Source organism: Buteo buteo, chromosome 4 (genome assembly GCF_964188355.1).
Source record: "Buteo buteo chromosome 4, bButBut1.hap1.1, whole genome shotgun sequence".
Lineage (NCBI taxonomy): Eukaryota > Metazoa > Chordata > Aves > Accipitriformes > Accipitridae > Buteo > Buteo buteo.
In genome coordinates this window covers 13,222,969-13,248,188 of record NC_134174.1, presented here as the reverse complement: position 1 = coordinate 13,248,188, position 25,220 = coordinate 13,222,969, and the positions used below count along the sequence as shown (strand labels likewise).

The 25,220-nt window shown below is 43.6% G+C and overlaps 1 protein-coding gene across 7 annotated transcripts in view; it reads left to right on the top strand.

The window, feature by feature from the left end:
- The window catches only part of PHTF2 (putative homeodomain transcription factor 2), a 70,730-nt gene extending 68,056 nt beyond the window's left edge, over positions 1-2,674 (top strand). For all 7 annotated transcript variants that reach the window (XM_075024754.1, XM_075024756.1, XM_075024753.1 and 4 more), the window contains one exon: positions 499-2,674. In XM_075024754.1, the coding sequence (XP_074880855.1) occupies positions 499-519 (21 nt within the window). In that variant the 3' untranslated portion in view covers positions 520-2,674. The remainder of the gene's footprint in view (positions 1-498) is intronic.
- The last annotated feature ends 22,546 nt before the right edge of the window (positions 2,675-25,220 follow it).

Sequence of the window (25,220 nt, the reverse complement as noted above, 5' to 3'; positions counted from 1 at the left end):
TTCGTACACATAAGTACAAGACCTTATGTAACTTTTCTTCATATCCCAGATCTGATTTCGCTCTTGAATTCCTCGCTCTTTAAGGGATGCAGAAAGATGCATGCTATCCTTGTCTTGCACCGCAGTAAAGTATTACAGTAGATACAGTATTACCGTGACCAATCTTACACAGTGTCATTTCGTCATGACTGAAGGACTATCTTGTTAGGTCCTACTCTCTGGCCCCCTCTGAACTACAAACTCTGGAAACTATTTCAAGATTCAGGTTATGAGGCATGTTAGTTTCCACAAGCTTGTAGCCCAAAGCCCTTAGTTGGCCATTGAATTTGCTTACATCTACCCATTTTTTTCCTATTAGAAGTAAACAAATGTAAAATTTATTTTGTGTATTATATGCAGCAAATGCAATAAGAAAAAAAAATGTGGTGGTATTGCAGTTCTGGTAAACAGAAAGATGAGATGAGAAATAATGTTGATATACTGCTCTAACTTTTCCAGCTCTGGAAGATCAAATCTTGACAACATATAGAGAAGATGAGATAACACAGTGTTACAGAAAAGCTCATTGATTGACAAAACTGCCTCAAAGCAGCCACTGAATCTGTATTTCAGATGCTACAACCTCTTCAAGGATGTCGTTTGGAAAATTGAAGTGTTTACATCTGTCGTGTGCAATCTTTGTATTTATTTCATCTTCTCACTGTTTTATGTTCATTTTAGTTGACATTTTATATTTTATTTTCAAACTTATTTGTTTAGTTTTGGAAAGGGTCAGATTTGGCAAGGGTCAAAAACTGTCTGAGAACTCCAAGTCCTGGAAATTGATTACACTAAATTACTTTATCTGTTGTTAAAGCTGAAGCCAATGCTGAACATCTTTAGTTACACTAAGGCTATATGGAAGTAATTGGATTTTTGATACTGTGGTAAAATTGCTTGGAATATTTAATTTGCACCAATCATTTATGAGGACAACATAACATCAGTAGATGTTTGGTTGCAATAGAAAAGTGAGACATACAAAACATAAAGTACTGACAATACAGTATGACAGGTAGCAGAATTACTTTATGTTGCTATTAGAAGCAAGTGGGAATTTTGGATATTTTGAGTAATTCCAGGATCTAAACTCATATAGGCTGCAGTTTAAATATCCTGGGATATTAATAAGGTATTATATAACAAGTCAACAAGTGCTCTTTGATAACACTTTTATTAGAGCAATAATTGTAAATGGTTACCATGCTGTATGATATTTTGATAAAATTAAATATTGTATTTATTTGAAATACTGGGCTGTTCTGCGCAGCTCTGACTGTGCATGCTCAATATGTGCACTTTTTATTGTTACTTTTAATGAGAAACTTTATATATATATATACATATAAATGTATATTGATTGGAATATATTATGGTGAACTATGGAGCAGTATATATTATATGTTGAATATTTAAACAAGCGAAAGATTTACTGGTGAAAGGAATGCTATGAATGACTGAGCATAAGGTAGATAGATGCTCTCCTCTTGTACACTATAGTATATGCCATTCATACCACATTGAAGTTTAAGAGCAGTTAAACACAGAAAACAAGTTCCTCTGGTGAGAAGCAGGGCTCATGAAGCCTGGTATTCAGCAGATTTGTGTCTTCAAATAACCTTCTTTCCTCCCATTCCTCCCCAGCAGGGGTCATTCCCTGGGGTTTCCCAGGCTTGGGTTTCTCACCTCTCCCGCTGCCTTCTACCCCTGCCTCCCACATGGACCAGTCGTATTGACTCATGGTTCTTCAGTGTGACAAAAATAGATGTTCACCCGTGCAGGATTAAGTTACCTGGAACAAACTTTCCATCTACAAATTATTTTGGGAGGATTAATATCACCAGACACAAGTATTCTTACATTTTATGTTTCTAAAATAGTGGCTTCATATTGAAAAATGACAAGTAATTAGGTGACGAGTGTCTGGACATTGCACTATGTTTGCTAATCTTTAGACTCTTGAAAGATTTGAAGTAATGTATCTTAAACTTATGTGGTATAAAAATATTTTTATATATAAAGCAACACAAACAAGCATTTTGTATTTTATTTGCCTCTGTACTAACGTTTAATAATGACCAAAGTGCATTCTGGTTTTTGAAAGAATGTATTACTGGAGCTTTAAGAACATACTATATTTAGTTTCTCATGTGAAAACTTCAGCTGCATCTGATCTATTTCTTCTTTCTCTGTTGTTTGATGTTGGGATTGTTTTTAAAAATTAAGTACATTTTATACACAGTTTTTTCCAAATTATGGTACAGACCTACACAGAACTTAATTTTGCACAAAATATATTTTAAGAAAAAAAAAAAGTACAGCAGGAGTTCTATGGGTGATAAAAGATAAGGCTATTGCTTTTTACAGCCTATCACAAAACCATTCTTTACTCTAGAATGGGATTATTTTTAGAAATGTAAAATGGTGAATATATGGCTTTCATTACCTTTAAAACAGGAAAAAAAAGGCGGGAGGGAAAACATTGTGGTTTCGGTTGAAGGTGAAATTAATTTAACCATGTATACCTCAGCAACTAGCACTGTGCTGGATTGTTGCACTAAAAAATGGTGGCTTGGGGAGAGTAAAAGATTTGTGAAATGAAATTAAAAATAATAAAAACCTTTATTTGCTACCATTAGGTATATTCATTATGTTAAAAATGGGAAAGGTTTATTCTCCATCCCTCAATGTGGAAAATCCAGTGTGAGAGGCAAGTAGAAATATGGCAGATCTTGCGTGTTAACTGTTATTTTTTGCCACATGTTTTGTAACTGAAAGTGTGATCAGGCTTGGAATAAAGCTTTCTATGGTTGATGGTAAAAAAGAAAAAAACCAATGCAATAAGCTATATCTTTTAGTAATATCCAGCATATTTCTGAGTCTGCCTGTTTTGATTTAAATCCATATATTCTGTTTAAAGTAAAGCATAGTTGGGAGAGAAATCCTGCACACAGAATGTAAATGATGGTTGTCGAAATTGCATTTTATTGCGAGAACGCAAACTTTCAGACACTTTTAGTTATGCAAAGTAGTTTAATTTTATTAAGACTACCGGACAATGAGCTTCCAAATAACTGTTTTTATTTGAAAAATACTGAAACAGAATTCAGTCCTATTTCACCAGGATTTAAGGAATTAATTTCAGTCACCATTTTGACTGTTTCATTCTGTCACAAGATACTTCCATGTAAAAATCAAAATACAGGCAAACTGAAGTACTTATTGAAATCAAAGTGAAATGTTTCAATAACATGTTATGGAATATTTGGACAGAATTAATGTGGGATAGCTTATGTATTTTATCTATTTGTTTACCGAGTAGTGAAATATTTTCTAACAGAAAACTGTTCTATTAACAGTTCTCAAACACCCATTTTTATTAGCCTAATTTTGGCTTTTCCATAGCTTAGTCTCTGGACTTTAAACATGTTCTGTTAGTGCTGTCCCTGTGACCATTGATGACTGGGCAGTAGGTTACACTCCACCACACTTCTGTTCATTTTCTCACTTTCTGAACTTACTTCAAATGTAGGCTATTTACAATTTAAAATTTTTTTTTGACGGTCATGAAAGACACTTCATACATTGAGAAATTAACATCTTCTGAGAGCCATTATTTTTAACATCTACCTCTTGGTGACACCGTAGTGTGCCAGAATTCTCACATATTGCCAGAAAATGTTACACATAGTGCAAGTTTCCTTAGTCCAGACCCCATCTATGTCTAAGTACCTTCCAAAATAGTTGTGGAGCTGAAGATGATAGCATCTGACCGATGCATTGTTGCTTACTGGCTTGCTTCATATCGTGTCCCATTTTTATCAATCCTGACCTCCTTAAAACTGTCCCATCCAATAGAAAATCCTACATGGAACTTAAGCAGTGTCGTTCAGACACAAATTCAGCATATGCTGAATACGTCTTCTCTCTTACACCGGTTGTTATGATTGGAAAATGCTGGTACCTCCTAAAGAGAGAGTTGTATTTCCGCAGCTCATAGCATGGAGCTAAATTTTGATGTATCCTCCTGAGTGCCACATTTGGAGTCCGAAGGGATGCAAAACCTTTCAGGAAACCATAGAAATGAGTTTTAAGAGGCTTTATCTGTATGCTGCTTGCCTAATATATGATTGCAAACCTGTTTGTAAATGTACTGTCTCTGGTAGGCTCCAGTGAGCCATCCGGTGTGTAGATTATGTAAAACAATTTTACAGCCCTTTTCTTGCAAAGTTATAATGTTACTTCAGCCTGGTATATGCCAGAATAGAAGAGCATAAGTTAAAACGAAATATGGGTGAAATGCAGAAAGAGACTTCAGTAGTTTGATTAGTCCTTCATGTTACTTCTACAGATGGGACTTTTAAAACCCTTTGGGAGATAGCAGATTTAGTAATTTCCAAAAGCTTCTCTGGATTGCGAGCACATTTCATTCCTGGTAACACTTAAGAATATTACTGGTTCAAATTTCAAATATCTGTCTTTGGCATCCAGTAGTATACAGTAGAGAGTTTATTTCTCTGTTTTCTACAGATGATGATAGTGGGCTGGCTGGTGCTGCTGTCTTTAGTGGATACTTCAAACCCAAAGGCATCCAATGTGTCTGTTGGGGGGGGAAAAAGGCTGTTGGTACTGCTGGTGTACCCACTGCTGCCTCCTTAGTAGACTGTTGTTACCAATTTCTCTGTAGTGAACTTGTTGCAACGTAAGAGAGAACTTTGGAGGAAAAGGAATACATGGTTCTTTTTTCTTAGTCCATAGAACAATCTCGTTTTTATTGCATGACTGCACATATATATCTGTATTGGTACAGGAGATGGGGAAGCAGATCTTTTAGTCGTAAATAGCAACTGACAAATTGTATGGGGAAGGCAATCTTCTTTTCTTCCAATGTCATTACTTGCAAGGTAGCAGAGGAAATCATCTTGAGAAGGTACCCATGTTGTTTGTTTTGTTTTGTTTAGAAAAAAAACCCAAACACAACAGTCTTCACTTGTACTGTGGCTTTCCTCTCAAATACTAACTTTTTACCTTGTCAGTCTTAGGAAAACTAATCAATCCTTGCTGGGCTGTTAGGATCCTGCTTTGCCAACACTTTCTTTTCCTGGAAATCGCCATCATCTTGTCATCTGTGATGGATGGAGCCTGGAGGTGTCCTTTGAAGTTCCTGTGTGAGGTGCGTTCAGCCAAGGGGTGATTTAGGCAATTCTGCTGGGCCTTGGGTAGTGTCTGGCCCACGAGTCAAAAAGTGCTGCAAAACATCAGGAAGATACCTGTACTGCCACTGTTCGTGACTTGGCTGATAGAGGTGTTTGCGGTAATACCTGTCAGCTTTGCTCATTTTATCTGCTCATTTTGCCTATTGCCTTGCTGATTGAGCAGGTAGACCCCACTGGTGACAGCAACCAAACAGTTCTCCTGGGAAGGGGGAAATGTCCAAGGCTGCTGTGGGCACTTTGTGATAAGGGTAACTCAGGAAAGGAAGGGGGTGTGATTCCTCCGATATCTGGACCTACTGCACCCTGACCCACTTTTGGTGACAATTCTCCTGTCAGAGTTGGGTATTTGCATTATTAAATATAAACTGTGAGCCTGGCATTGCCTGGGGCTTGGCAGAGAGACATCTTATTGTGTGGAGCAGTCAGTCACTGCTAACCTTGAATCTCGCATGTGATGCGTGTTCTGTAGACATACAGGCAGCCTTGAGAAGGGCCTTCTTGTGAAGCCTTTTCTGTTGGGGACACCAAGATCTTCCCCGTAGTGTACTTCTAGTTCCCTTGATTAGGATTGAGACAGAACTCGCAGTGGCTGGCAATGGACAGTTCAGTGATAATAACAGAAAACTACAGAAGTCACCAAGGAGGCTGCAGCTGTGAGTCTGATCCCTTGTCGTTTGGTCTTGCTATGGGTGCAAGATGGTCATCTTGCAGGCTGAAGGCTGTTGTCGACCTGTGGCTGTAGATACTGTGGCTCACCCAAGTCATCTTGGGGAGGCTAAATCATGTGGAGAGATCAGTTCTAAATGTAGAAGATCCCCACGTCCTGCAACCAGTCTCAGAGCTGGTCAGGTAGTGCCACCGGCTGTTTGTCCTCTTTGTGAGGATCAAAATGACCACTGTACCCCATGGACTTTAATAGGTATGGCCAACTACAGTATTCTTGAGGATGCTGTAGACTATTGCTTAACATTGGATGTATGGTATAGGGGATGTTTGGTATAGGGGATGTTCCACGTGAAGGAAAATTTGTCAACCGTCTTGTGGCTGTATCAGTAGTTGGATCTTCTCCAGCCCGAGGCCAGCCCCTTGCAGAGAGCTCCGCTCGGGGCCGGTGGTGGAGCACACTGCTACCACCACAGCAGCCTGGACACTTTGCTAGCTGTTCTGCACTTCAGCTGATATAATAACAGGTTTAAGGCAGATAGGGCTTTCTGGCAACAAGGGGTTAGAAGGTCTTGCTTTAGTGCTGTCATATCAAAGACTCAACGGATTTTATCTAAGCAGGTGTGTAAGACCATAGATTTTAGTTGTCGCATATTAATGTAAAAGCTCAGGCCAGAATCTAAGTCCCATCTTGGTTTCACGAGGGAAAGTTTGCAGTGCAGCAATAGGAATAAATGGGAAAGGACAAAGAAAAGCGTTTGGTTGATGCCAGGTGCGGTAACCGTCATGTTGCTAGTATGAACTCGTTGAGAACTTCCCACTGTTACCTTTCGTACACGTCCTTAGGGAATGTCTTAATTATGCAAGTGTAAAATATCCGTATAGCGTTAGATTAGGTTAAATGTTGAAGAGTCAATATGTAATCTCACGATGTTAAAAATAACCCTCCCAAAGTGTTATGATATAATATAAAATTAATTTTTTAAATGTATGTTTTTACCTTTTCCTTCCCTATTCTTTTCCACTCTTTAACCATTTTACACTTGAACTGACACTTGCCATCTTTAGACAAATTTTCAGAAATCTGATATTGCTGCAGATTGGGTTTCATGGTAAAAAGTCAATTCTCTGAGCTGTAAACAATGCTATGTCTCCTGCTATCAGTAATGGGATTCTCCGGAGGGAGAAATTAAAGAGACATTTTCTTTTCCTTGCTAGCTCTTGAGAGATCAAGCTACAACCTTCAGTATGGACATAAGCACCTGTGATAACATAAACAGCACTGATTGCTGGTCGGAGTAAATTTTTCTGGTACAAATTTGCCTAAGTTTATTATCTGGAGTAAGAAATAAGGTCATGCTGCAGAAAGATTTGTCCTATTTACTTCTTTTTTTCCTATGTTTGATTAATAAATTCAAGCAAAAGAAAGAAGGCAGTTTAGGGACTAGCTTCCAAAATTATTTCATTTGTTACTCATTTAATTTCATTTAATTTATTACTTCAGTCTTTATGTTTAAAAATGAGAGTACTTTATGTTTAGGCACACTTGCATTGCTCTTACTTACAAACAGCTCCTGCCCCTTGAGAATGGTCTTACTGGTAATGAAATTTATCAGGGATTAGGTGGCTGCCTCCTGACAATATCATGATCCAAGCCTGAGTCTCTAGACGCGTGGTTGTAAATTAAATGAAATCTTTTGCTTTATCTCATGCATGTGAATGGATGGGAGGTGAATTACTTGGCTAATTGAAAAATGCAGTTACACAAATGGAACCTAAGTGGTAGATGGCACTAAAACAGTGAGTTTGGGTGAAACAGTTTTTTGATTTTTCTTTGGCGTATCAAGGAGTGCTCTAATATTTCATTAAACCATCTCTACAATAGTGCTGACTGGGATCAAAGGCAACTCAGACAGCCTAGGGATAAGGGTTTGATCCTGGCGCAAGGTCACTCTCCAACAGCTCTGCACGCCCTGCTCACCGTACCTATGGCTGCGGTCATACACTTTGCATAGGGCTCGTTGACCTGTGGTTCAGATGTCCCAAAGATGCTGAATTGACCCAAGGCTTCCTTTGCAGTCAATAGAAACACACATTTACCTTCAGAGGGGGGTTCATTCAGTTAATCTTTGATACTAATTTTAGTGATCCTCTAGGGTATTTCTCTCTTGAGTGTAAAAGGAAAAGAGTGTGGATAATTTGGAATCAGATGTGAAACTTTTAGCCACCCAAATTAGGGCAGATTAATACTACTTTGCTGTTTTGTTCTGCAGTGAAGCTTTCAGTGTTCGCAGCTGTGCAATTAGTTCAGATGCCACTGGAAGGGAAGACATTTTTTTTTCTTTTCTTTTTTTATTTTATTGGTTTGCTCTTAGAAAAAAAGATTTCCAAATGTGAAGGCTGTAATCCTGCGTCAGCGCTCAGTCTCCCCCTGAGCTGCGGTACTGCAGCTGGTGAGCTGCCCACCTCTGTACCGCTCGCTGCAGCCTGCAGACAGCAGCCTGCTGGCATAGCAACAGCACCGAAAACAGTCACAGCCAGCACCTGAATAACACGCAGGTGTACCTGAAGAGATCCATTTCTTTAGGACTAAAATGAGTAACTCGAAGTCTGGATAGGAACAGCTCGAAACTTGACCCGCTCACAGGGAAACGCTCCTCCTGTTGTTTGCAGGGAATTGTTGGGTTAACGCTGCTTCCATTCTTCACCTGTTACGTTGAAAATCCCTTATGGCAACGCTGCTGCCAGATGTAAAGATGTGATGCCATTGAGCTCTAAAACCCATCCAGAAACGCAGAGCCCTCCCAGCTTGGCAAAGATCCTCTGCGCGGAGCGGACACTGCGATGCGCGTCCTCCCGGCAGCTGGAATCAAGGGTTCCCTGTGCTCAAAAGGAGTAGAGGTGACAGGGACGAGGCTTCCCATATGTCTCCTATGTTATCTTTGGGCTGCAGTTTTGCAGTTGAGGCAAAGATACTCCTAGCAAGCCTTCACTGGCTGGCCAAACGATGTTTGCAGGGCAGATAAAAATAGTACAAAAAAGTCTCCAGCTTGCAGAGGGGGAACCGCTGATGTTTTACCCCTGTCCTCCAGCAAGGCACCCTGGTTCCAGGTTTTGCTAAACCCATGCTATGAAGTTAGACTACTTCTAAGCGTATTTGGCAAGGTAGTTATTCATCTGGCCCATGTGGATGGCAGAAATAACTCTACGATGGCCACCGGAGGCTGACGCTAGAGCCCTGTTTCCCTAACGGGCTGTGGCCCCTGGCCCTTGTGCTGTTACTGTGCGGGAAGAGCGAAGTACGATATTTAACCCGCGTTTCTCACCTCTCCTTTGTTCATCGCCTTTTAAAGTAATAGCTCTTGGTAGCTGATAACCGGCACTGAATATAATGAGGCGAACCTATCCCTAGTCTTACGGATGTGAGTGTTTGTGATGGGTTGACTCTGGCTGGACGCCAGGTGCCCACCAAAGCCGTTCTATCACTCCCCCATCCTCAGCTGGACAGGGGAGAGAAAAATATAACAAAAACTTGCGGGTCGAGATAAGGACAGGAGAGATCATTCACTAATTACCGTCTCGGGCAAAACAGACTCAGCTTAGGGAAAATTAGCTCAATTTATTACAAATCAGCCAGAGTAAGGTAATGAGAAATAAAACGAAATCTCAGAACACCTTCCCACCACCCCTCCCTTCTTCCCGGGCACAACTTCACTCCCGGATTTCTCCACCAAACCCCCCCCAGCGGCACAAGGGGGACAGGGATGGGGTTTACGGTCATCACACGTTATTTTCTGCCGCTTCACCTCCTCAGGGTGAGGGCTGATCACGCTCTTCCCCCGCTCCAGCGTGGGGTCCCACCCACGGGGTCAGTCCTCCACGAACTTCTCCAACGTGGGCCATTCCCACGGGCTGCAGTTCTTCACGAACTGCTCCAGCGTGGGTCCTTTCCACGGTGTGCAGTCCTTCAGGAGCACACTGCTCCAGCGCGGGTCCCCCACGGGGTCACAAGTCCTGCCAGAAAACCTGCTCCACGGGCTCCTCTCTCCGCAGATCCGCAGGTCCTGCCAGGAACCTGCTCCAGCGCGGGGTTCCCACGGGGTCACAGCCTTCTTCGGGAACCCACCTGCTCCGGCGTGGGGTCCTCCACGGGCTGCAGGTGGAGATCTGCTCCACCGTGGACCTCCCTGGACTGCAGGGGGACAGCCTGCCTCACCAGGGTCTTCACCACGGGCTGCAGGGGAATCTTCGCTCCGGCGCCTGGAGCATCTCCTCCCCCTCCTTCTTCACTGACCTTGGTGTCCACAGGCTTGTTTCTCTTACATGTTCTCACTCCTCTCTCCCGCGGCTGTTTCTCACTCTCCCAACTTTTTTCCTTCTTAAAAATGTTATCACAGAGGCGTTACCACTATCACTGATTGGCTCGGCCTTGGCCGGCGGCGGGTCCGTCTTAGAGCCGACTGGTATGGGCTCGCTCTCTCTCGAACACAGGGGAAGCTTCCAGCAGCTTCTTACAGAAGCCACCCCTGTAACCCCCCTCGCTACCAAAACCTTGCCACATAAAACCAATACAGTGTTACCATGGGACAAAGTCTCTGGTCGGTCCTTTGACTTGTGGGCTGTCGAGGGGGCTGGCTGTTTGCAGCTCTTGCTAGTTTGTGCTACGACTTGTTCTCACCGCTCGTGAAGCTGGCTGAAGCACTCCCTTCCTCTCCTGAGTGCAGATGCACGTTCTCGCTGCCATGCTGTTCGCTACTCCAACCCAGGTGTGGTTTTCTTTTACCAGGGTTTATTTCAGTGGTGTTTATACCCTGGACGTTGGTACCGATAGAGCTGCACAAGCATGCGCTGCGGTAAGGGGGTAGAAACTTGAAGCTGGCTTTTTGCCTGCAGAAAGTGTGTTGTGTAGCTACACACAATAGCGATCACTGGCATCAACCTTGGAATAAATAGGAGCTATTGAAGCTATTGAAATGGGATTAATTCCCATTGTGTATAGAGTGGAATTAATACGGTGAATGCAAATAATGTAGACAGCCAACAATTTTGGCTTGAGGTGACATAACACCAGTTAGAGACCACCGTTATTTCCTATTCTTCTTTCGCACGCACGTGGGCACATTGTGATTTCAATTGCACCACAAATCCTGGCTTTTTAGATAAAAATAAAAAATCAGAAATTCAAAGTACACGAAAGAATAATTGTGAAATAATTGTTATAACTTGGAGGAAGCAACAGATGTTTCACTTGTTGCTGGAACTCTCTGAAGGAGAACTAATTTTCCAAGCATATCAAGTATATGCTAATCAGAAACACTTTTCTCTATGCAGCAGCATAATAGTATTCCTCAAAATGTTCTTTGTGTTAGCTTAATAATGCACAGCCAAATGATGCACTACTGGGACTAGCACAGCAGGTTTTGCCACTACCTTTATATTTTGTTTCTTTCAAGTTCTCTTAACTGGGCCAGTCACGTTTCTTGAAATAAAAGGCAAAATAGATTATTAATGCTTGAAAATAACATTAACCTCCCCTCCCCCAACCCATTTGTAAAAAAAAAAAATAATTAAAAATCTAGTTTCACTGAAGATAAGGTTGATGCCTTCTTGAAGTTACTACTGATAATGCAGATTCAACATCTGGAGCTCGCAGGTGGGGAATATACTGGGAACCACAATGCTCTTTTCTCCAGATCTGATCTTTTGAACCATCTCCTTCTAACAACAGCTGTGACTTCTCATCAAGGTACCAGCCCAGCTCTATAAAACTAGTAGCTGTCATTGCAGTACAAGAAAATGATGCAGATTAGATAGCTTGGGTAGTGGTTGTGGTATCGAACATTAAAAAATTTCTATTGACCTTAGATGCAGACAGACCGGAGAGGACCCGAAGGAGGGCCACAAAGATGATCAAACCACTGTCTGAACCTGCCCTATGAGGAAAGACTGAGGGAGTTGGGTCTTTTCTCCCTGGAGAAGAGAAGGCTCAGGAAGATGTCGTCACAGTATTCCAGTAAAGGGCTGCTACAAAGAGGATGGAGGTTCTCTTTTCACAAGGAGCCACATGGAGAAGACAAGAGGCAACGGGTACACATTGCCTATTTCAGCCACAGAATATTTCCTTGCATGCACAGATCTATGTTCTAAAAATGTGAAGACCTTCATTGTATCAGAATACAAAGTAAATCAAGAGATAAAACCCAACAAAGATCAACAAGCAAGACTGCAGGGCTGTTAATTCCCTGTGATGTTTCTTATCAAATACAATTATTATTTGAGAAAACATTTCCAGAGCCTTTGGGATATAGTTGTGAGTATAAGCCCAGACAGCACACTCCTCTGACTGGGCCTGCCGCTGGCTGTGCACAGGGCATCCTGAGGTTGTGCAGACTCTACAGAATCATCACCTGGGAGCACCATTTCTTATTCTTTAGAATTGTCCTGGGCTGTACTAATGCACTTCGTTCAATACCAGTAGCAGGATTATCTGGTTAACATGCCTGTCATACTACTATTTTGAGTTGACACGGCAGAGGGAAAAAAATCTTAGTATTACAATCAGGTTGGAATGTTTATAGAAAATTTTCACTTGAATGTACATTGAAGTCCTGCCTTTTTGGCTTACGATGTCAGTTAGATTTAAGCAGCAGTAAATTACTAAATGTTTGACTACAGACAAACACTGATAGTGTTCCAAAACTTTAGCAGCTATGATTTTGCAAATACTTTTAACCAGCATCAATATAATCAAACTCAAAAGACCAGAGATGCCCTGTGTGCGAGTGTCCACAGCCTAATTTAAACCAGGATGTCCTGAGGTTTGACAAGTCTTCAGGTGAATGCTGCATCAAACGAATGTAACAGTGGTAAGTATACAAGGTTGTACAGGCTATTTAGATGCTTCACTCAATGATATAAGGATTTTTTCAATTTATTTAGAAATGTTGAGATTCCACACCCTGCTTTGAATTAACCATCATCAGCTGACAGTTTCTTTTAAGATTTGCAGGAGATGTTGGTTTTATGATGGAGCAATGTCTTGTTCATGTGTGAATGAACTTGGGAGAAAAAAGAGAGGAATCGTGATGTGGTTGGGAGGACCAGACAGATGGGTCACTGAGACATGGGGAAGGAGAGCAGCATGTGCTGGGTGCATGGTGGGAGAAGAAAGACTTAGGACAAGACCAAGAATTAGCAGTAGGATCCTGAGAACACATTTTCCCTACAGAAAGATGGCATTGACTCATTAGTTCAAGGCCAGGTACATGGCAAATGGATGTTGTGTAGAATAATGATAGAAGCTGGGAGTAAGGTTGCACAAAAGTGGTTTTGCCCATACTGCATGTAACCTCTGCATTGTGTAGGGAGGCAGAAGGATAGGAGAGGCAAGGTATCAAGCTGAATGGAGCAGAGGTGGTTTCCTTTGAGTCCTGGTGCCCAGGATTTCTTGCCATGTTTCACAGGGGGTGGGAGGAGATGGGGACACCTTCCCTGCGTCTTTTCTCCATGCAAGGTTGAGGTGGCTGCGGTGCCCTCCCAGACCTGGATGGTGGGAAATCATAGAATCATAGAATGTCTCGAGTTGGAAGGGACCTATAAGGATCATCGAATCCAACTCTCTGCTCCTCACAGAACAACCTAAAACTGAACCATATGACTAAGAGCATCATCCAGACGCTGCTTGGACTCTTGACAGGCTCGGTGCCGTGACCATTTCCCTGGGGAGCCTGTTCACCCTCTCAGTGAAGAACCTTTTCCTAATGTCCAATCTGAACTTCCCCTGACGCAGCTTCATGCCGTTTCCTCGTGTCCTGTCACTGGTCACCAGAGAGGAGATCAGCACCTCCCCCTCCGCTGCCCCCCGTGAGGAAGCTGCAGACTGCGATGAGCTCACCCCTCAGCCTTCTCTTCTCCAGGCTGAGCAAGCCAAGCGACCTCAGCCGCTCCTCATGAGTCTTGCCTTCGAGGCCTTTCACCATCTTGGTCACCCTCCTCTGAACACACTCGAACAGTTTGATGTCCTTCTTATGCTGAGGCGCCCGAAACCTCACACAGTGCTCGAGGTGGGGCCGCACCCGTGCAGCAGAGTGGGACGATCACCTCCCTCGGCCGTCCAGCTGTGCCGTGCTTGAGGCACCCCAGGACATGGTTGGCCCTTTTGGCTGCCAGGGCACACTGTTGACTCATATTCAACTTGCCGTCAACCCAAACCCCCGTATCTCTTTCTGTGGTCCCAGGGCTCTGGGATTCAGGGAGAGCTCACATGGCTACGAGCGTGAAGAAGGAGAAGGTACCGTGTATTTGGCATTTGTTTTAAAAACAGCCCTGGAAAGCTCTACCTTCTTGTTAGTGTGTCAAAGAGACATAGGCGGCATTTCTTGCTTTTTTCTATTTGCAGCATTAGCAGTAGTGTATCTCTGGGTACTCGTGCCATGTACTAAAACATATGGCAAATTACTTGCCCATATGGGTTCGAAGAGTGATGTGTGTTCGGCAGATTAAACCCCAGAACAATCAGAAGACGAGCTTTGCATTCCAAGCTGGAGAGCATGGCAATCATCTCACATTGTCTAGACTTTCCTTTCTCTGTCATTTTTACATATTTTGCAGCGATTACATTCATTTCCTCTGGCTTCCGTTCTGCCAAGATCCATCTGCAACTTAGAATCGGTTAAGATAGCTTTTCATATTCATGGTATTAGTCACTGTGAGCTTATTTGGAATGAGCACTTCTGCTGCTCCCATCCATTTTCATTATAGTAAATTAATCCCATTCTGGAAGGGTGATGGAAACTGTTTTTTTTTGATTTATCTCTGCAAATATCATAAATGAAATGAAAAAAAATAATTAAGCCAATGTTTTAAAAGAATGATTAATCTCATTTTTCTTAGAAGATATATTATCGGACAGATAGGATAGAGAAAACTCATTACTTTGGCTGTAAAAATGTATTAATTAAAGGACTGTGTCACAACAAAAAATGGAGACAAACTTATTACAGAGTAATTTTCATTAGAAACCATTGAAAGCACAGTTCTTGACTAGCTGGAATTAGGGGTTAATATTCCCCCTTTTCAGTTTGCTGGTGTTGATGGGATTTTAAATGACTTTTGACAAGTTTGAAAAATATTGCATATATTAGCAAGCTGTCCATCAGCAGGCGAAGGAGAGTGCTTAGATGATGGTGAAACCTCCTAACATGAGGAAGCGCTGTAAGGTGGACTTTAATCAAAGCCTCCGGGTTCCTCATGCTTCCTCAGCTAAAGGGAATATTCTCTTACCTGAAAGTACTGATTGAGTTGTATTTTCCTTTCGCCTTGGGCTGAAGCTAAAAACCTTGCTCTCAATCACTGCTTTCCAAAGTAAGGAGCAAGGAAAATTTGCCTTTAAGATTTTACTGCCTTAGGACTTGGGCACCAATTTATCAAGCAAACAAAACTTTTGGTATAGGCAGGAGCTTGGTGGTTATTCATGTTCCAGGGAGCAGTGAGCCACTGTACAGGTGCTATGGGGCTCGCAGCTCAACTGCGTGCGCCCCTCTCCCCAAGTTCTTCATGTGTATAGCTCTTTCCTTCAGCTGGAAATCTCTGAATCAATCTGGTTTTGCTCATGCAATTGATATTACTGTCTGAGTAGGTCATTCGCTTTCTTCTTTCAGCTGTCATGAAATTCCAGTTTGGCATGAGACTTGGGAAGCTGCTGTGGTTTGGGGGGGTGCTTTGGGTCACCGGTGCAAGGTGCCAGCCTGAGCACTCGATGCAGTCCCCCAGTTTCTGCAGGGCTTTGTGCTGCTTCTCTCTGCATCCCTGGTGTTGCCCCAAAGTGTTACACGGTGCCACCCGCCCACCTGCTCTGCCCCATGTGCACAAATGTGATATGCGTCCATGTATAGCTTTTTCCTCCTTAATTTTAAAATTATTACTTTCTGCCATTTTACCAAAATAGGAGTGTATGCATATTGCAAACCTGTACTTGTCCCCCAGCCTGACTCTCTGGCAGAACTGCAGAACAACTGCCCAGTTACAGCCACGTAAGGACACCAGACCCTTAAAGCGTTGGCTGGCAGGTGATTAAGCGATGAATGATAGACAATATTTTATCTGCAGATCACTCCCGTGATTTGTGCAGCGGGGCTGTTCTTTGTCTTCCACTGCAGTGCCATGGCTTTAGCCCAGCTCAGCCCAGTGCCCCCCAGGCCCAGCTCAGCCCAGTGCTCCCCAGCCCAGCTTGGGTGCTGAGCTGCTCTGCTCCATTCTGCCTGCAGATGGGGACTGAAAACTACATTTTGAAGGCACAGATACGCTGAGTGCTGCAGCCCACTTCCAGAAGGCAATTACTCATCCCCTGTAAGCCAAGCTCTGCCTCCTCCTGAGACCTGCATTTCTTGAAGAGGGATGCGCAGTGTTTAAAGAGCAGCAGTCCTTCCCCTTGAGCTGACTTCCCAGGTCCTCTGCTGCAAAACAGAAGGAACCTGAAGGACCAGCAATAGATACAATTTATCAGTGCAGACTGCTGTAAGAAATTGGCTCAAATGTATGTGACTGCATGCAAATACACACACACACACACACACATATATGTGTGTTTAGTATGCTCTGGTTTATATATCAAATAGAAAATGCTGGGTAAACAAAACCATGGCCAAAGTGTCTTTCATGTTGCCTGTGCTGAGGCACAAAGCAGCAGGGAAAGGCAGCCTGGCAAGCCTGCTTTTGATTCTCTGTGAATGGGTTATTTGGACTGCAGATGATCCAGCTTGCATTTGTTATACTGATAATCAGAGATGGCTGCTGTGCATCACGCTTCTTAGCTGAGGTATAGTGCTGTATGACTGTGGTTATGCATATTCCCAGGCCAGCTCAGCTTTAGAGATAACGTGGCAATGCACGACCAAGCCACCTCGGTGGCTCTGCCTGGAGGTGTCTGGGTTTCGCTCAGCACCCCTGCAGCGAGTGTTTTGCTTTGGGTGGAGCAAACCTAGATATTTGCATTCCAGAACGTGCTGAAATCGTCCATGATATGTAAGAATTACTTGCCATTTTGGAGAGAGCCGAAGCAGGGGACTCAGCACCAGGTCTCCGGATTTTAAGTTCCTCGGAAAAGACTTGAGGTGCTCAAGTAGCCCAGTACTCTGCTGGGGGTGCTTCCCCCTGCGCTGTAATAAACTGAGTATAACAGCTGAATTCTTTTCTGGGTGTTATATGAAATCCTGTCCACCCAGAAATGAGAGGTTTATGTTTGATTTCAGTGGAGCCAAGCTTTCATTTTTATTTCATAGGGAGTTTGCTCTGATTTATATGATTAAGAGTTTTATAAAACTTACTCTTCTTGTAAGGATACATTTTTTGCCCCTTTAGAAGCTTCCTAAGTGTGGAGGGACAGGCATACCTACAAATTATGTCTCTAAGATGAAGGTGTTTTTGTGACTGTAAGCAGTAATAGTGATAAACAGGGAGAAAACCGTGACAGCCTTATGCTGCCTTGCACCCCACTAGGAAGAGCCTAGAGCGCAAATGCATGAACGAGAACATGCTCAGAAAAACACGAACACCTCGAATTTAGCAGTCCAGTACAACTTCCATGTGGGGAGGGAGGTGTGTGAAGCGGGTTAATGCCACTCTGAATTTTCTTCTCTGCCTTGAATTGGCCCTTATGCCTTCCTCCTCCCAGATTTTCAGATTGAAGGCTTATAAACACTGCTTGTTTATACGTGCAGATCTTTGGTACATAGGTAATTTTTAAAAAAAAATTCAGATGCATACAAGTCTTTTTTGTGTTCATGTTAAAGAAGACTACAGAATGAGTGATGTTGGACCTTTGCCTCAGCTTCCACAGAGAGCTGCTGCAGGATGGCGGCATTAGGATGCTGATGCTGCAGCTGCCCTCAGGTTCCTTAGCAGGACAGAAACCCCACATTTACCATTGGTTCTCAAAGGTTTGTGAGTCTTGGCTTTACTAGACACCGTATGTGCTTGCATTGCAGGATGCAGGTCTCCGAACTCTGGTGGTGTCAACCATTCTCGTCCCAGACGGGAATGGCGTTACTGAAGAGCCCTGCTGGGGCGCAGGCTGCCACAACTCATCCCACACAGTTGTGCTTGTGAACGTCGATCTTGTGACTCCCCCCAAAGTCTCTTCCTTCCCTTCCTATCTCCTTGGTGTCTCTGAGTTCCCACCTGCATCACCCATGCTGGGCTTTACAAGATTTACGATGTCTTTTGTTAAATATTGAAACCTTTTCATTTCCTTTGTGTTATGTTTTACAGGTTCCTGAGAGACTGAATTTCCAAAGCATTTTTTGTTGAACAGCCCAAACTTTAAGTCCTAGCTGTCTCTCCAACTTGTAGTCTCACTCCGGCAGCAGTTACAGCCTTTGATCATCAAAATTTCTATTATGCTACTTGATTAAAGGTATTCAGAACTCAAGGTGAGAGCAGACAGATTTACACTTGAAGTGATTTATTAACCTGCCATAATTTAAGGTCATGCTAGTTTCAGAATATTGTTAGTCCTTAATTTCTGTCTCTCTTTGTGCTATCCAGTAAAAGACAACTAACGTTAGTTTAATTCAAAGGGTTTTTACTTCCTTGGAGGAAGCATTAGAGGGAAATAAAAATTCTCAAGTTGGTAAAAGGGATTAGGAAAGAAAGTCCTTTAGAATTCCCATTCTTAAAATCCCTAGGCTACAAACACAACTGATTAAGATATCACCTAGGTAAGAAACAAAAATTACCTCCGGTGTGTCCCAACTCATACAGTACCCTTTATGTCACCTACTTAGTAGCAACGGAGTGTCAAACCAAGCTGTGAATGGTGCAGATATATTGTAACTACAGTCATTGCTTGGTAGTGCTACAATCTCCTTTTTCTTATGATGTGAAAAATCCTGGATGGTTTAATTCTAGAATAGACAAACATCTACGGCACTCAGCATTTCATGACAATAATATCCTACTCTTTTACCAATGCCCCGGTATGGTGCAGGGGGGATAACAATTTTAATCACTTTGTCTATTAACCATCCCCTAACCATCCATCAGAAAACTGAGGAAGTTGAAGAGTATCTTGGGATTCAGGCACAGTAAAGACGGTGCTCGCTAAGCACTCTAACTTCATTGTTTTCATATGGGTCGCCTTTTATTTTCATGATAGTAGAATAATCATTTGATATATGTAAATACAAGTACATGATTAGCCTAAGAAAAATAATGTCAAATGCAAAATTCAGGTTTCATGATAGAATGCCAAAATGATCCCAGTACGAGAGAGCTTCAGGCCGGACTATACATAGACTTTACTGGCAAACCCCTGACTGAGCAGGGCTGCTTGTGCAACTGTTGGGATGTGTTTTTGTGATTGCGCATGTGCGTGCTTGTATAGATCCTCTTTGCTGTGCCCTGTTTGGGCAGGAAAGTTCTGCTTCATTTTCTGTTGCTCACCAATCATACCACAGGTGCAATGAGGTAGAAAAAATTTCTGCTTCTGTGTCCCCAAAGGAAGAAGGTAGTACCCAGGTATTGATTTCCTCCATGTTCCGTAAGGACCTGCTCCTATTTCTTTGAGAGACCTGGGCTTAGATTTTTAAAATATCTGGTTATTTAATTCTTTTAAAACAGAAAAAAAAATCATAAGGACAATTTATGGGGGAAAAAAAGCAGAGCAAACAAATCAAATAATCGAGGAGGTCTGCAAAAAGGAAAGGTAAACAAGTCAGAGGTAGTTAGAGTTGGGATGGTGGACTATGTGTCAGGGACAGACATGTTGATGGGTTCCAGGCAGAAGCACCTGAAAGAAAGGACCCGTGATGACCCACTCAGGAATTGCACTCTGAAGGAAACCACGTGAGGGAAACCGCACGGTCTCTTAGAAACACGCATTTGTCTCTAAGAGCTGAACACCACACCCTGAACTGCTGTCTCTAGACACTTGAATGCACATCACGGTGAAAAGCAGCAGAATCTCCTTGGGAAGAGGACATAGGGTCTGCGATGCAAATGTGAACTTTGGAAAGAGACACTTTAAGTTACCAACATGACACCTTTGCAAACACGGTAGTAATTACCTGCTAGTTAGATGCACTGTGAAATGCTCATTCTTATAAACCTGTGACATCCACAGTTTTTCACTTTTGTGTTACTTTCTGAGCATTGCACGTGTGTTCTGGGGTGGCAGCAGCCAGTGGCCAGGCAGGCGGTGCGGGGAGGGCAACAACAGATGCTGGGAGTTTTGGTTTCAGCAGGACTCCCTGGGTAGGAAGGTCCTGATTCTGAGAAGAGCCTGGTCACCTTCCTGCCTCATTAGTGCAGGTGGCAATCCCCTTGGTTGCCCCAGACTGGCACGGCTGCAGCTCAGCAACCTCCTGACTGCCTGCGGGGCTGAGTCCCTGCACCAGCTGCGGGCACCTGAGTGGAGATGTTGCACACAGAGAACATAACTTAACAGCTCCGGCTGAACCCTCGGGGCTTCCCTGCTTATCTCCTTCATACAGCCTGATCCTATAGGTACGCTCAGGACACGTCTGAAATTGAAGGCAGCTGGGAACTTCAGAGTCAGGATTTATCTATCCTGACTTCAGAAATTGAGTCCTCAGACACGACTCGGAGCTAGTAACCCTGCATGCTCTTTCCAGTCAATGGAAAGATTTAGATGCTTCTGCAGGACAATTAATTTAATCCTAAAGGTGTCGGACAAATCTGTTTCTAAAGGTGCCTTTTGGTCTCCTTTGTAAAAAGCCTAGAATGAGTAACAGAAAGGTAGATATCTATACTTGGATGAGATGAATCCTGCTCTGCATTCATATGCCATTAGTCTCTGGAGCAGGGACTGAGCTTGAGACACTAACATTCATCTTCCTATCCATTAGGCTACTGAGTACTCTCAGTCTCACTTGCTCTATATTGTATAAATGTTTACAGGGAGTGAGGACTTGCCTTGAATCCATAATGACTAGTTGTGCATCTGAGCACTGCAGCATCACCGAGTTGTGGAGGAAAGCTGGAGCAGAAAGCACGTGCACACCCACATACTGCTCTCAAAATCCTGATTTCCTTCACCCAGACGCATAGTAAAAGATAACGTTATAGAGACGATGGCTGAGCTGAAGTGGCAGAATGTGGCAAATGGGAAATCCAACGGCAGAGCTCTTTCTCTGCTGATGGAGGAACCACTGCAGATATGCAGCAATGTTGATCATGTGTAGATTCCATAACCAAGGTAGACTGTGATGGAGCAATTCCTTGCTCTCTTCTTCCTTTGATTCTGGTTTTGAAGGGTCCATGGCTGTCTTTTGTACCCCCTTGCTACCTTGTTTGCGCTGTCACCCTATGCAGGATATTTCACATTATGTTTTCTGCCGTGCCCTAAAAATGGGTTTCTCACAGCTTTTGAGGTCACATTCCTTTTGGGCCCACTAATTGGTAATTTGTGCTTTGTATTTGTGACCTTGGGACTCTGGTGTCATCCTGTTCCTGTAATGCATCTTTTAAGGAGTTCCTCTGCTGCCATCCTACATTTGTGCTTTCAGAGCTCCTTGCTATACAGTATAGACTTTTCCATTGATTACCAATTCCCAATATTGATTTAAGGCAGTGTGTCCTTTGAATTCTTGACAGTGACCCCCTACACAATAGTTGTCATGCTAGAATAAATAGGAAAACTCAAAAAAAGTCTATTTCGAGGTGGAAAACAAATTAGAAAGACATTGCATAATGAACACACAGAGAAGAAATTACAGATCTTCCTGGCTGAAAAGTCTTATTCTTGTGAAGCTGACACCAGCTGGTGTTAGGCTGACCGGACACCAGGCAGATACCAGCCTGGGGGAGGATATTTCCTCTGCCAAAGACTCAAAGTTTGACTGTTTGGGGTTTTTTTATAACTTGGGTTTTTTCATACTATTTTTATAAGTTTATGTAGTTGTAGTTTTCTTTACTGTTTATGGATTATATCTGTTAGGTTACTTAGACTGTAGGTCAGTGTATGTAACATTGTTGCTGTCATTTGAGTTCTTATGACTTGGTAGTTTCTTCTGCATCAGTTTTATTCTGTGTTTTCATGCCCCGATTCCATTAGATGTCATAAAATATCTAGTAGTTCCCTCAGGTTACATGTGTGCAAGGTAATTTACAATATTTTTTTAAATGGTGCGATATTAGCTAATTGTAAGAATTCTATGACTATGTATATTATTTATGACTTAAAGGACAAAATTGTTGCTTCTTAAAGTATTATGATTTTTATTATGCTCGTGAATCACTTTTCTACTGAAAGACCTTAGCAGAAAATATGATGTTTGCATTTTCTACTGATGCTTACTGCTAAAGCTCAGAAGATCAACACTGGGTTATGGAGTCTATTTTCTCTTGCCTATAAATACTTCTGTATACAGAGTAGAAGAGCTGTAGCAGAGCCATGCCAACATGGCTGGCATACCCTGCGTGCCAGCGGCACGCTCCCAAGCAGCCCGGCAGCAAGCCTGCTGTGGGCTGGAGCGGCCACAAAGATCACACGTCCAGGTTGTCCTTCCCCAGCGGTGAGGCTGCGAGGAAGGGTCAGCACCAGCGGCAGAGCTGCCTGCGTCTCTCCGCTTCGGACACATGGGTGTATGTGTGCACGTGTGCGCTGTGTTCAGGGGCACAGAGCAACTTCAGTGGCAGCCCACTTTGCCTAACTTTCCCTCCGTCCCCATAGAGCAGCTCCCACCACTGCTGTGTCCTACAAAAGCTGGCTGTGAGCAGCTCTTTGATATACAAAGGCTGTCTCTAACTGCAAGAAAAGGGAGTAAGAGGTGCCATTAAAATGAGCGGGTCAATTCATATTTCACATGCTACAACTGCCTTTTTGCTTTTTTGACTATTACTTCAATACAACCTTTTATAAAAAAGATGTAATAGTTCCTTACTGTCCCTCAGGCTATGCTGGCCGAGGTTGCTGCGCTTGGTAGCTTGATGTGAGAGTAATTGCTACTGTTGTGTAGCGACAGCTCCTACCGCCCCGCTTCGACTTGTGGGGCCCATTTACTCCATCTGAGCCTGCAATGTTTACATGGCCAGTCCTGGATCGGAGGTCCCCGACCACTTTTTTATGTTAGCCAGGTCACCAGGAGGCAATCCAGACCTGGATGGTGAAAATCAGCATCTGATTCTCCAGGGTGGTTTGCCCCAGGCAAGCCTGCTCTCCGGCCGATGGTGCCAGAGCTGTACGCTGCTGTGCACGTTATTTACCGTGTCCTCCTGGTGCGAGGAAAATGCCTGAAATGAATGGGGAAATCAGGGGGGATTTGTCACTAGGTTGGTCCACCATTTAGTCCCTTTGGACTTCAGCAGCGGCATAAGCGATGGGAGTTGACGGGTCCTGCAGAGCAGAGCGTGGACATCTAAGCGGGAAGGTCTGACAGAGAGCCGGGAGCTCTGGTGGCATCCAGGCCAAGGCACTTGGCGCCTTGTCACCTCCAGTCCCATTGCTGGGGTGCTTGCTGGCATTTTCCTGTAGCTAATGAAGCTCAGGGATGCAGTGCTTATAAGTGGGGCTGAATTATGAATAATTTCTATGTAATTTGCAAAACACTTTAACAATCAGTCTTAAAAACACTAGCTATCAAACCTTCTGAATTTATTTCAAAGCCTTTTAGTCTGGAAGGAGCTGCTAATCAAAGAACATAATGGACCTATAAAACTGAAGTAGAGACCTACTTGTTAACCTCAGGGGACCGCAGGTATGGAGGGGATCAATTCAGGCTGCATTTGCATTTGTATGCCAGCATGAAAGATGTTCAGTATAAAGAGAGCAGGATGAGAGAAGGGAGCGGGGACTGGGCAGAGGCTGCTGGAGGAGCCTTCCTGCAGGGAGTGAGGTTGCTGATCCTCCAGAGATGCTTTATGAGCAGAGCCTGGGGGCAGGCTCTTTCAGTTGTGTTAAATGTGAAGCCTATCTTGTACTGGGACATGAAGTCAGGGCAGACGCGTTGCTGAAGCCGCCCTCTCTCCGGAGGAGCGCCTCGCTATAAATCAATATGGCAAATGAATAAGCAGCCAGGTTAAGGGGGCTGTACGACCCAGAAGTCTCAGGATAAACTGCTGCGGTTAGGGAAAGAGCTTTTTCTCCTTGACACAAGGCTAGTTTGGGGGCTCGTGCTGCCGGGTGCTGGCTGTCAGGAGGTGTCACACTGCAGTGCCCGGGGATGCAGAGCTGCTCGTGCAGCCCCACGGCCCGGGGCTGTGACCCCCCTCAGCTGGCTGCCGTGCAGGACAGCTCTGCATGCTCCTGGGTGCAGGGGGGATGCCACGGGGCTGGTGTGCAAGTCGGATGGGAAGGTGCCTCCAAAACCTTTCTGGCCTGCTGCGGCCACGGTGGCACTCGAGGCATGTGTCTGCCAACAGCCACGCTGAAAATCGGCGCAGTACCAGGGATACGGGAGACAGGAGTCATTCAGGAGGAGGCACATGCTTGCATTCACCTTTCCTGGGGTGATACAAAAGAGTACTCAATTGGTATTGTTTGTGATGTTCGAGGTTTGAGAGGTACTCTGAAATATTCTCTACTAATGCATTACAGTGCTCCGTATTGCCTGCTGGGCTTATTTTTAAAAAACTTCTGGAGTGAGTGAAGTGCTAATTGGAATAGGTGTTTTGTACATGGTGAGCTTTGTGGACTACGCAGGGAAAGGTCTGATTTTTCTTCCTGAGCTAAGTCGGTACCTAAATGTAGCTCTTTGTACTTGCTGATTTAGAGACAGGGTGAACAATTTTCTGGTTTATGGACTGCAATTCTTTAAATACTTTAGTTAAAGCTCCTGGCATAGTTTTTAATCACTTTGGAAAGTACAAACACCAAAATTCATTAATTTCATACATATGTATGAATAGAAACTTCAGCATCATGGGCAGCCCTGCTGCCTGGTGATGGCAGGAGAGGGTGTTTTGGACTGGTTTGGGTGCCTGTTGTTTTTCACTACTTTTGAGCAAAGGGCAATCCAGGAGGCAAAACCTCCATTTTTTTTTGTGGAGTGTTAGAAAAGCAGTGTAAAAATTCAGGTGGCTTCAGTGACAGCAATGGCCCCAGTTTACTGGGAGGGGAGGGTAGAAGGATGCCAGTGCCCTGGTCTGACTCCTGCTGGGTCTCCTGCTGTAGCTGTGGCTCTGCAGCTGCTCAGAACCTTTCTTCCACCTTACAGGGGCACTGGGGCTCTCACCGTAGGTCTGGATTTGGCTTTCATGTTTTAGTTACTCCTCCCACTGCTTCCACATCTACAGCGCCTTTGCGTGGGCAACAGGGCTGTCCCGTGGTGGGATGCAGCAATTCTG